At 40.9% G+C, this 13,524-nt stretch overlaps 1 protein-coding gene across 1 annotated transcript in view; it reads left to right on the top strand.

Moving 5' to 3' along the window:
* PTGS1 (prostaglandin-endoperoxide synthase 1) overlaps positions 1–13,524 on the top strand; it is a 139,143-nt gene that overhangs the window by 61,884 nt on the left and 63,735 nt on the right. The window contains exon 3 of the mRNA XM_063432333.1: positions 2,137–2,253. Coding sequence (XP_063288403.1) covers positions 2,137–2,253 — 117 coding nt within the window. The remainder of the gene's footprint in view (positions 1–2,136; positions 2,254–13,524) is intronic.

The raw sequence follows: 13,524 nt of genomic DNA, 5'->3' as shown, positions 1-13,524 counted from the left end.
GGAATTCATTTGGAAGAACTTTGTTATTAGCAATAATCAGCATGGTTTTATGAAACATAGGTCATGTCAAACAAACCTAATTGCATTCTATGAAGAAGTAAGTAGAAGTGTAGATCAGGGTGTTGTAGTGGATGTGACCTACTTGGATTTTGCCAAGGCATAGGTTAGTCTTCAAACTAAAATAAATCGGTCTAGATGAATATTCTTGTTCTTGGGTAGAACATTGGTTTAAGGATAGAGTACAACGAATTGTCATTAATGGTACATTTTCAGGCTGGACAAAAGTGGTAAGTGGTGACCTCAGGGTTCTGTTTTGGGGCCGCTTCTATTTAACATATTTGTAAATGATCTTGAAATGGGCATTGAAAGACATGTATCCGTGTTTGCAGATAACAGAAAACTTTGTAAAGTAATAAAATGTGAGCAGGATATTGCTTTGCTGTAGAGGCATTTGGATAGATTGGGGGACTGGGCACTAAAATGGCAGATAAAATTTAAATTGAGAAATGCAAAGTTATGCACTTTGGGGTTAAGAATGCACAAGCAATTTACACCCTTAATGGTAGTGAACACACGAGAAGGATTTGGGAATTGTTATAGACAACAAATTAGGCAGCAATATGCAATGTCAATCTGCAGTTGCTAAGGCCAGTAAGGTTTTGTCATGGATAAATAGGGGTATAAATTCTCGGGGTAAAAATATAATTTTGCCTTTTGATAAATTGCTGGTAAGACCACACCTTGAATATGCTGTGCAATTTTGGGCACCTCTTCTAAAGAAAGATATCATGGCACTAGAAAAAAGTGCAGAGACGAGCTACAAAATTGATAAAAGGAATTGAGCATTTTAGTTACGAAGAAAGGTTAAAAAATTTAAATCTCTTTAGTTTGGAAAAACGGAGCCTGAGAGGGGATATGATAACATTATACAAATATATTCAGGGCCAGGACAAACCTTTATCTGGAAATCTATTCATAAACAGGGCTATATATAGGACATGAGGTTACACATTTAGGCTGGAAGAAAGGAGATTTCATCTAAGGGAAAGAAAAGTTTTATTTACAGTAAGAGCAATAAGGATATGAAATTCTCCGCCTGAAGAGGTGGTTTTATCAGAGTCCATACAGATGTTTAAACTGAAATGGGATAAATACTTGCAAAAACATAACATACAGGGATATAATTTATAATTAGTGGGGTAATAGCTGCTTGATCCAAGGAGACATCTGACTGCTATTTTGGGGTCAAGAAGGAATTCTTTCCTAGTTTGTTGCAAAATTGGAAGCCCTTCAGACTAGGTTTTTTGCCTTCTTTTGGATCAACAGCAAAAACATGTGAGGAAGGCTGAACTTGATGGACTCAAGTCTCTTTTCAGCTATGTAACTATGTAAAAGTTGAACACAAACCGCAAAAAATTCAAAAAAAGCTTGTGTCCTTAAGGGTATGTCCAGCCTCTGAAGCTGCATCCTTAATGGGTTAATCAAAGGAATTTGATTAGCAGCACATGTCTGCTACTTAGCCTCCTAATTTCTATGAAAGCAGTAAGGGTGTACTTAGTTTTTTAACACATTGCTTCTCAATTTTGGCTTTATTTTTGTTAAATAAATCATGACACGGTGTAATATATCATGTGTTGTTCATCTGAGGTTGTATTTACCCCATTTTAAGTCCCGCCAAGAAACAGATGATTGTTATTATGTCCTGATATGTAAAACTATAGAATTCAAAGACGGTGTACTTTCTTTTTCTTTTTTCCATGACTGTATGTGCAAGTATGCATGACATTGCATTCTAACTTTATTTGAATCCTTTCCATGGATAATGAACTGTCCTAAACCTTTTCTATTTACTGTTCCAGCTCTACAGTAAATGTTATCATTTTTTTTTTTTGGAAAGAAGAGAAAAAGGAAGTACATGGTGCTTCATATTCATTATAAATATCTACAGAGTAGGGGTATATTTGCATAACATTGAGCAGTTCCTTCTTAGCAATAATTCAGCCACAGGATTATATTTATATATATATTATATTTATATATTATATATTCAAATTATATTTGAATTTTACATTGTTTTTGTTTTATAGCATGAAGTTACAAGCAGAAGAAACATTAATTTTTATACTTTTCTTTTAGTGAATCCATGCTGCTACTTTCCATGTCAGAACAAAGGAGTATGTGTACGATTTGACCTGGCTAAATATGAATGTGACTGTACTCGTACTGGGTATTATGGAGTAAACTGCACAATACGTAAGTCATTTTACTTGCTAATGTCTTATCATATCATACAGTTGTTTCCTTTACTAAAACAGAGTTCCACGTCCATGATTATATGGGTAGTTCACAAGGAAAGTGTTTGCACAGGGGGTTGCTTGAGTGCTCTAAAGGCTTCCCTTCCTTTCCAGATAAAATTATAACTCCTAGAAAAAAAATGTTTTATTTTCATCTTGTTTATTTTTATACAATAGCAATAGTTGAATGTGTTAAAGTCCACTTATTGAAAGTTTGAAAGAAAACTGTCCCTTCCCAGGATTTTGGTATGTTTACTTATCCTTATTTTTAACACATATTTATTTATAATTTATTAAGATTTTAATTAAATGAAGAAAACCATACATATTGAACCTGCAACTGGGTGCCTCCATCTTAGCTCCTTGTCAGTCATCGTTATAAGCTTTGTCCTTTGCATCTGTTAACTAGCACATAAAAGCATACAGAGAAGAGCACTATTTCTATCTATCCTCCCTATTTGCAATGTTTACACTGCATTTGCATTGCCTGAAATGCATTGTGAAGTAATTTGCTTTAATACAATAAAAAAAAAAAAAAAAAAAAGGGATACTCTTGAAAACCGTTAACACAAGTGACATGCATGCATGATAGGCTGCCTGTCAACCACTAAATGCAAGGCATGCAAGGAGCATTGGTCTAGTTTTCTTTACAGTATCCTAGTGTCCTTAGTGCAGCCCTAATGATGACTCTTTGAGGACACCAGGGAGTTGGGAGGGAGGGACAACACCTGGAAATTGGGACTGCCCTGCGAAAATCTGGAAGATTGGGAGGCATGCTTAATATTTCCTTTTACTATGCTAAAACGCTGCAAATACTTGTAGCAACTAATAGAAGGATACACATAAGTAATAGATTTGCAAGGAAACTGCAAGATTTCACTGAAGAAAAGTTGTAAAAAAAAAAAATAGTAAAATTAATTTTCCACTTTGTATACTGTGGTGTAATTTTTGTAATTATCGGGGTTATTCACTAAATTGCTAATCCTCTCAAGTTAAATCTGAATGGAAAATTAAGGGCAAAAATAAGTGAAATGGAAAAATGATCCAATTCTTCCATAAGCGCAACTTGGCTATATTTGCCTCAGTTTTGCCATTCAGATTTAATTTGCAAAAATGTGGAGTGAATACCCTGTGATACAAATCCCTCTGGAAGATAGAAACACACCAGGAGAGAGACAAAAAAACAAAATTTCATCTGGGAGGCACACAAGAAAAGAGGAATGAGCATGGCGGAGCAATACGGGGAATTGTAGGGATGGTAACATTTAGGATTTTGGATTTATGGGCATTCAGTTTTCAGTTTGATATGTTGCCATAGATTGTAAAGTCCCATAGGAAATTCGATAGGGAAATCAATGTATACTCCACACAAAATAAAAAAGCACATCACTGGCATAAGGTAGGATTGTATGGGCACTAGTGGTGATCTGATCAAGTTGTTACAAATAACTGAAAGAAAGGGTTTGAGGGTGTGAATAAATAAATTTGGTGAAACTGTCAGCCTTAATGTAGGCCATTGTGGATGTGAAATTGTGAAGAAATGGCACTATTCACTCGCATGTGAGCAGAAGAAATGATGTAAAAGATTCCAAACAAATCACACAGTCCATCGCCAAATCAAAACATGAATCTGCAGTCTACCCACTCAAAGGCATTTTCCACATCATTTAAACACAGCAAGATTTGCTGACCAGAGGTTTTCACCAAATGGATAATATTTAGAGCTTGAACACAATTCTCTCTTTAGCCACATAGCCAGGCACGAAGACATATTGACCAGGGTGAACTAGGTCTTAATTTATGAGATTAAAAGTAAGATTGGGTGATATCACAGTTTGGTGTCATGGACATACTTGGTGAGCATGGTCATGTTGGCTGTAAGGGAATCATGGTAGAAGCAGGTGCCATGTAAAATAGAGATAAAAGTAGCCAATAACCCGGGCAGAAGAGTATGGGCAAAAGTCTTATAATACCCCAAAGGTAGTGAATGTGAAGAAGAGATCAACATTTCAGAAGCATATCAGCTAGCAATCTAGTGCACTTGTATAATATTCATAAAAGAAACATTGGGACTTAACAAAAGTACTGTACAACAAGCTCTATGGAGAAGTCATCATTGGGATCATGTTGTGTATAATTTTTAATCTGGAAACTTCTTAGCACAGATCAAGAGTATTTTTGCGTATGTACCTTCTTCCAATGCAAACCTGGGCAACTAAAGTGTCCATGGCTGAAGAACTTGTGCGTTTTCCAAAGAGTGCAGCATTTTTTGTAAAAATAGGTGTAAAAGACTTGTGGTCTGCTAAAGTAATTTTTGGATCAGAAAAAAAAAAGAGTCATGCAGCCTTCAGCAATGCTCCCTAGACTTGGGGGGAAGAGACTAGGACAGTGACTGTGACATGGTCAGACCTTTGAATCGATCCTTTTATGTCAGATTGCAGGCCTTGCAGAAATTTCTGGTTAAGGAAAATATAATCAATGTGTGAGTATGAAAAACTTTATAATATAGATATATCATATGGTATGATATTCTATGGTTTACACGTACTAAAGTGTTCTAAAGTTATAGCGCACCTTATTTCTGGATTGTTTACTTAATGTGTCAGTATGAGCCATGTCTGGCTGAGTAAAAAGTATAATCCTGACCCTCTGGGTGCAGAGCCCTTCAACAGTCAACCAGATGTAGTTGCACCAATTTGTATTTTATAGAGCTAAGTCTGTGCTGGGAGAGTAGTCCCCTGTTGGAGGAAATACACTGTCTTGTAGGGATGTGCATGGGGAAAATTTTCGGTTCGGCATTCCGAAATTCGGGGCTTCGGCAATTCGGAATTTAGGCAACTTCGGCATCTTCGGAATTTAGAAACTTCGACATTTTGGGACTTCGGTACTTCGGTACTTCGGACTTCTCTTGCAGCCGCTTAGTAGATAACTCCCTAATTCCCACGGTATTAGGGAGTTATCTACCAAAAGGCTGAAAGACCTAAATTGGTCTTTCAGCCAAATTTACTAATATTAAGTAAAAATTACCATCTTGGAGTTTTAGGTATGTATTGCGATGATAGTCTGTACGCCATCCCAGAAGTTCTGTCCTTGAAATGAGGATTGTGTGCCAGTGGGTAGAGCGGAGAGGTATATGGTGAGAGAGCTTTGGTGCATGCTATGTTTAATCATACTCTGAGTGTGGCCACTATGGTCAGATGCTTTTTGTTTTTAATAGTGTCAAGCCATGTTTGTGCCATGGGATTGTCTGGATGGGATTTTCGAAGAATGAATCTTCTATAGTCACCCATTGTTGAGTCATGTAAACTTTGGTCCATTCGTATATCCGAGTCATATGACTGGCCTTGTGATACGTGTCTATGTCAGGGAGAGCCACCCCTCCCATGTCTCACTTCTCAATGAGAGTCGAGTTTGCTATTCGGAGATATGCGTTCGACCATAAAAAGGATGTGAAAATCGTCCTGATTGTGTCAAATAATTTTTTCGGTAATTCTATAGGAATTGTTTGAAGTGGGTATAGGATGCACGGTAAGACTTTAATATTTAGAATGCTAATTCTACTGAACCACCCAAAACAAGGTTTGTGTCATTGTTTTATATATAGATATAGATGCTATGATATGAGAGAAATTTAATTCATAAAGTTGGTCTATCTTGTGTGGCAAGTGAATTCCTAAATATTTAAGAGATCTGCTGGCCCATGAAAAGTGGAACTGCTGTTGCAGATGTGTGTCTATGTCTGGTGTTGTGCGGAGGGGAAGTATCTCACATTTAGCAAAGTTGGCCTGGAAATTGGAAATCTCACTGTATGCATTCATTTCTGCCGAGTATGTGAGGTATGGCGTTGATAATGGTGTTGATAGGGTCTGAAATTGTGAACAGAAGATTGTCCGTGAATGCAGAGACCCTGTATTCCTCTCCCTTGATTTTGAAACCATGAATCTGTTGGTTGTACCTAATTCACCTGTAAAAATGGACTAGGACTAGGATAAAAAGAAGAGGCGATAGAGAATAACCCTGTCGCGTGCTGTTGGTGATTGATACCAGGTTAGAAAGTTGGCTTTTAATACACAGTCAGGCAGTGGGCGATGAGTAAACCATAGCCAGCCATTCCAGCCATCGTGGCCCAAAGCCCAAGTGTCGCATTGTTGTCAACATTAGGGACCAATTCACCCGATAAAAAGCCTTTGTCTGCATCGATGAGTAGCAGGACACTGTGGACTTTGTTTGTTTTTCACTTCCTTTCCTGGGACAAAGCCCGATTGATCGAGGTGTATGAGCCTAGAGAGTAGAGGACACAGTCTAGTGGCCATTATTTTTGTTAACATTTTGAGATCAATATTGATTAAATAGATGGGCCTGTAACTGCCACAGTTTGTTGGATCTTTGCCCGTTTTGGGGATTAAGGCAATAGTTGCATCTAGTGCCGACTTGGGGATGGAGGATGATAAGTTCTGTGAATTAAAGGCGTTTACAAACGGTTGGGCTAGAGTCTGGGACATGATCTTATAGTACTTGCCAGTGAAGCCATTGGGTCCAGGACTCTTGCCTACTGAGATGTTTTTAATCGTGTGATAGAACTTATCAACCAATACTGGGCCATCTAGGAATTCTGACTTATTTGGTGGTAGGGTAGTATTAGTCCTCTGTTGGAGAAACTTGTGGATGTCTGCGGGAGAGGGCGGTATTTGTCTTAAGTTATATACTTCCATAGAATTTATGGAAGGCTGTGATGATGTTTGGCATTAAGTGTGTTTGTGTGCCATCTGAGAGTTCTAGTTGTAAGTCTATCTTGCTGATTGAGCCAACAACCTTTCTCCTTTACCTCCCTGTATGAATGTTTTGTTAGGTGCAGTTTGCATTTGGCAGTTAGTTTTGTGTCAGTATGGTTGTTCTGAGCGTTTCAGTTCTGAGCGTTTTGCTGTCAGCGCTTTGTAATTCGCTATAGTTTTATCACCTATGTGGTTTTTCTTCAAGAGCTTTAAAATTTCCATGGTCAGTCTTTGTATATCCTTGTCTCTCTTTCACTTTAGAATGGAAGCTACCTTAATTAATTCACCTCTCATGACACAATTGTGGGCCTCCCATAGCAGGGCCGGTGATGTGTCACGGTGTTCGTTTTCCTGAAAGTATGTCTGTGCTGACTCCTTAAGCTTGGTTAGGGCATCTATGTTATTGAGTATGAGATCGTTTAATTTCCATTGGGGAGAGACATCGGTCAGAGATGGAATGGTTATATCCAGGGTCAAAGATGCGTGGTCCGAAAAGTGATCGGACCGTATGCAGCTGATTTTATAAGAGGGAGATACCGGTGTTGAAGGAACAGCATATCTATGCGAGTGTATGTACCTGTGGGAGGTGAGAAGTAAGAAAATTCCTTTTTTTGTTGGATGTAGTTCACTCCAGCCATCATATAGGATGCTGTTGAAATGATTACGAGCTGGTGTGAGATAATCACTTGAGGTGGAGGAGGTGTCTAAGTCCCCTTCCAGAGTAATGTTCAACTCCCCCCTACAATGAGTATACCCTCCTGAAAGGTGGATATCTTGTGTAGGATCTTTTTCAGGGCCTGACATTGTTTCTTGTTGAGTAGGTATATGTTCGCTAGTGCGACTTGTGTTTTACCCACTATCCCTTTAACAAATATATATCGCCCAGCACCATCTGACTGTTGATCTTGGTATTTTAATGGTACGTGGCTTTCCATCAATATCGCCACTCCTCTAGATTTAGCCTCCATATAGTGACTAAAGTAGCCTGTAGGGTATCTGCGGTTACGCAGAGTTGGAGCAGAGTCTTTGCGGAAATGAGTCTCCTGAAAGAAGATGATCTCTGCTTTGTGTCTTTGGAATTCTGCCAATGCTAAAGACCTTTTTTTTTCTGGAATATTTAGTCCCCTAGCATTGTGTGTGTGTGTGTGTGTGTGTGTGTGTGGAGTATGTCATGGTGTCTTTGACTGCTGAGTAAATGCAAGTCCTGTGTCTAGGATAATTTCCCTTAAATATCTATATGCACTGTGCCGTATCCAGATTCTGGAACCACTAAACGGTGTGCGTGTATTGTACGACTTGATATAATTATGCAACAAAAAGAAGTAACAGAGTAGGAACTGGAATTGACATATTAGAGAAACAACCATAATTCAGAAATCGTTAAGCAATTTCTACTGATAAAACTTGGTTATGAGACTTAAAGAGATGTTAAGTGTGTAGATCAGATCGTTGGTGCTCACTTACGTCTTGATGTTAATTTTTATCCCCTGGTCCCAGAGGTGTAGTTATTGGATATAAAGTATATATCTACTGATATCCTATTAAAAGGAAAGAACAGAAATTAGTTGTGTGCATGTCAAGGTTGAAACCTGAGACTTACTAATCCAATTCACACTTATGGAGTTGTGGGAGACTAATGATAGGAGGGGGCGGGATGGCATTGGGATGCAGAGAGGTGGCGAGGGGGAGGGTTTGCTAATGTCACAAACACTATAGACCAAGTGACTAGTGTCTCACATAGAATCCATTGTGTCTTGTTACCCTTAGATAGATAGACTTGGTCCCTTTGTGGTAAGTAGCAGAGGTCTTGTCAGACATTTGCACTGAAGGAGACATCGTCCAACTTTGTTAGGCTTCTATATTGCCCACAGGTATGTTCACAGAAAATCTCTGCACTTGTCCCCAGGGACGTGATTGTGTTAAAGTGGGTTAACTTGGACAACTTCCATATTGAGTTACCTGAATGAAGGAAACAGGTGATTTTGCTCATTAGTGGTTAATCCCTCCTTGACTCTGCAGATGTCTGCGGTTAGGTGAGAATACACGTTGTTCCATTCTTCTCTTTTACATCTGACGTTGGGGGAGGCTTACTGCTTCTTGGCTTGGTTGGGGTGAATTCCAATCAACAATTTGCGTGTCAGGCAGTTCAAGAGCTCTGTGGAATAGTTTCACATCTAGATGTGATGCTATTGAATAGATTGTACCTTTATGGTTAACTATTAGGGGGAAGGGAAACCCCCACCCGTATTTAATGTTGTCATTCCTGAGATGTTCCGTGATGGGTTTAAGTACCCGTCTTGCCTGTAGCGTGAACCACTAGAGATCAGGGTAAATCTGTATTAGGTTGCGATGAAACAGAAGTGGACTCTGCATAAAATGTCTCTCGGGGCCTCAGAAGCTGATCCTCTTGGACATAGGGATCTATGGGCTATATACAGTAAAATCTGATTTCACTAGGTCCCCCTAGTATGAGGTTGAAGAGTGTTACAAATCGTTATTTGTAACTGGCCTTTTAAATAGAACATTGCCCTGCTTCCCTGGATTGTGGAGAAGCCTAATGGCCAGCCTCCTTCCTCGTGACTATGGCCCTGGAATATATTACCTTTTGAGACTTACCTTCGGGCACCAAGGATTCTGGTATGCTGTTCTGGGCCCTTTAACTGTTTGGTACTTCGATACTGAACTTCGGATACAATCGAAGTACCGAAGCTGCCGAAGTACCGAAGTCGCCGAAGTAGTCGAAGTGGCCGCCATTACATTCGAACACGTGGCAGCGGCCATTTTAAAACAGTCGAACGCGGTCCGCGGTGACCTGTACCTTCCCGTATCCTTCGACACCACAGCCAGAGACTAAGTCCCGTTCGAATGTCCGAACACCCGTTCGAATGGGACTTCATCATCTTTTTATGGGAAACCGATTGTCCTCGACTAGCGACCCCCGAGGAGGTTTTAACCGCGGTTTACTTCGGCACTTCGACAGATATCGAAGTGCGTTCGACTATTCGAACACCGTCTTCGGATGGGACTTTACTGGTTTTCAGACCGACCACACAGCCTGAATCTGTGGAACTGTTTGTGGGCATGCAAACAGGCGTGCGGCCGGTCCAAAGAGACTTTTTAATATCTCTGGAACCACTGGACAGATTCTCACGAATTTTGAGTATGTTGTTCCCCAATTTATGTTGTTCATAAAAATGTAAGTTTTATTAATGTATCATGTAAAATGGGAAAGTTATAGAAATGTATAAAAATGTGTAAGTTTTAGCTTGGAGATAATTGAGTAGATACAGTAGGAAACTCAATTATCTCCCAAGCTGAGGGGAGGGAACCTGTGGGCTGTACTTTGCTGTTATTGGTGATTTTATGCCTCCCCCTGGGAGTGTCCTGTTTGCCTGTACCTCAATAAAAGCCAGGTTGGGTGTGCCAGCACTTCAGACCTCTTCTGACCCTCTAACTTGCAGCCTCGACTCATGTTTGTAGGGGACAGCTAAAATCACTACAGGGATTGCTATGCTCTTCATACTCCCTTAGCTACTGAGCTCTTGTAAGAGCTCTTGTTCCTGATCCTGCTTCGCTCGACAGAAGGAAGAGGTTCGCCTATTGGAACCTGGAGCCTGGTCGTAGGTCCAGGGCGCAGAGCAGACGGCGAGATACCAGCCCAGCAGCGGTGGTTCGTGGAGTCTGCAGTGCTTATGGTGGCTGCGGTGCTGATGGTCCTTTGGTGAGCGCTAGGAGCATCCTTTTCTATGGTCCAACTTCCAGCCAGCCTGGAGGCAACCGTAACAAAGAGTTCCATAAGGATTGTCATTACATCTTCCCCTTGGGCCTCAGGTAGGCCTTGTATCCTCAAGCTATTTATGGATGCGGTTATCCAAATTGTCTATCTGACGTAGGATGGAAGACATAAAATGGGAATGGTTTTCTAATGTGGAGGAGAGATTAGTCACCTGTGATTGAGTAACATCTCGATCCTCTTCCAAGTCTGTGACTCTGTGGCTTACTTGCTGAACAACGGAGCCCATCACTTCCAGTTAAGATTGAAATGACACTTCTAGCTTTCCCAGCTTGTTAGCTAGATCTGCTTTGGATGGTAGATTATGAAGCGTGTCTCTGATGTCTGCTTCTTGCGATGTGTCTTGCGATTTGTAAGGACCCTCGGAGGGTGCTGGGCTTGTGGGTGTGTGGATCCGGCCTGGTTTTCCATCACCGCCATCTTGGCCTCTGCGGCCTCCGTCTCGCGGTCTGCTGTGTCTCTGAAATACCGGGTTAGGGAGCTCGATTTTTTGAGGGGGTCTGCTTTTTGGGGTTCCCCATTCTCGTTTGTAGTCTCTGATTCGAGTGGATTGTAGCCCAGGCCTCAGAGAGCTGAGCTAGTGCACGGCCATTTAGCTGTACAGCAGACCACGCCCCCCCCCCCCCTTTTCCTATTCCTATTTCCTATCCTTTGCTCCTGTGTGAAGAAAGACTTAAGCTCAATATCAGCCCTAGTCTTTTGAAATAACATTAAGGTTGCCAGGGACAAACAGAGATTTCCACTCAATTCCTTGCAATCCCCAACAACAAACTCTCACAATACTAACCAAGTTATTTAATAAAATGACCACCAAATAATGTGAATTAATGCAGAGATGAAAATAACCGAAATGTATGGGAACAAGAAGGTAATGGAAGGAAAGGTATTGAAAAATGAAAATGGGAAGTGAGCTGTAAAGGATCTGGGAGAGGGGAAAAGGAGAGGAAATCAATTGGCATGAACTTGCACAGTACAAGTTGAATTGTAATAAGAAGATGATTTATCCATTTGTTTGCTTGTTATCCCCCCTTTCCCCCCCTTGTACAGGTTTTATGGGGTTTTGGAAAGTTACAGTGTTTCAGGGCTTTCCTCGTTTACAGTTTTTACATATTAAAATTTGCCAGATTGGATGCTCTCAGAACTTGCAGACACCTTCCAGGCATCCATGAAGAAACAACTGCAAGGCCTGGCAGCAGAGTTGAGGAAGGACAGAGCTGAAATAGGACAGCTCACGGCTCAAGTGGAGCAGAAATTAGATGAATGCGCAGATGCACACAATTGCCTAGCCGACAAAGTGCAAGAATATGCAGCAAGCCTACATACGCTAAAAATTAAAGTGGCAGACCTGGAGGACCGGTCCCGGAGAAATAATATCCGGATAAGGGGCATACCTGAAACGGTGCTACCAACTGGCCTACATGACTACCTCCACGACATGTTCCAGGCACTCACTACGGAGATACACCCAGACCAATTGGTAGTGGATAGGGTACACCGCCTTAGACGACCACAGCACCTCCCGCCAACGGCAGAGAGAGATGTAATAGCACACGTCCATTTTTTCCACGTGAAGGAAAAGATTGTGAAGGCAAGTAGGTCAGCAGACATGCCGGACACATGTGGGCACATTAAAATCTTCACAGACCTATCAGCAGAAACTTTACAATATAGGAAAAGCCTGGCCCAGATCACCGCCACCCTGCGAAAGCATAACATAGCCTACAGATGGGGATACCCTGCCAAGCTGTTGATCCACTGTGAAGGAAAAATGCATGTGATCACCACCGCAGAAAAAGGTACCAACCAACTTAAGGACTGGGGCATCCAAATCTCGGGTGAGTTGAAACAACGCCCTACCACAGCCCCCAGGGTAGCAAGAGACTGGTCCACCACCTGAACACTAAATAAAGGACAACCTACCTCCGAAGGAGGCAAGTCACTGTCACACTCTACGCAGCGTACCAGAGACTGAGTGTCATGGAGTAACACTTCAGGGTTAAGTTCTCAGCAGTGAGGAGCCTGACTCCACCCCCCTCTGACACAGCTCTGACAGTATTTAGGGAGACTGGGCCAGAGGGAGGGTGCTTGGTGATTGATTGTTTGAGCTAACGTGTGAGCTGACCTGGAGCTCCATAGGCAAGGAATGCAAGGATTGCTGCAAGCCATAAAGGATTACTGGAGAAAGGAAACTTTGCTACTTTACAAGTGGACAATATGTCTGGACTATTGGAGGACTACCCATATAAACCTTAAGTATATCTTTCAGCTAATTGATTACAAAATCATTTATCCTATGAACTGTTTCTTGCATTGCAAATACTTCCATTGCTACAAGTTACTAATCTCATGAAGGGCAACTCCCATCATGCTTATTCACTATGAACTGTTTCTTGCATTGCAAATACTCCCATTGCTACAAGTTACTAATCTCATGAAGGACAACTCCCATCATGCTTATTCACTATGAACTGTTTCTTGCTCTGCAAATATATTCATTGCTCAAGTTACTAATCTCATGAAGGACAACTCCCATCATGCTTATTCACTATGAACTGTTCTTGCTTTGCAACTATTCTCAGCTAATTGATTATTGTTCCTATTGAAGATGCATCTCTATGAACTAAAGTTATTTAATGCATCACTGAAGAAATACTTAATACTGAAC

The sequence above is a fragment of the Pelobates fuscus genome, chromosome 9 (assembly GCF_036172605.1).
Source record: "Pelobates fuscus isolate aPelFus1 chromosome 9, aPelFus1.pri, whole genome shotgun sequence".
Lineage (NCBI taxonomy): Eukaryota > Metazoa > Chordata > Amphibia > Anura > Pelobatidae > Pelobates > Pelobates fuscus.
This window is presented reverse-complemented; position numbering and strand designations above follow the sequence as displayed.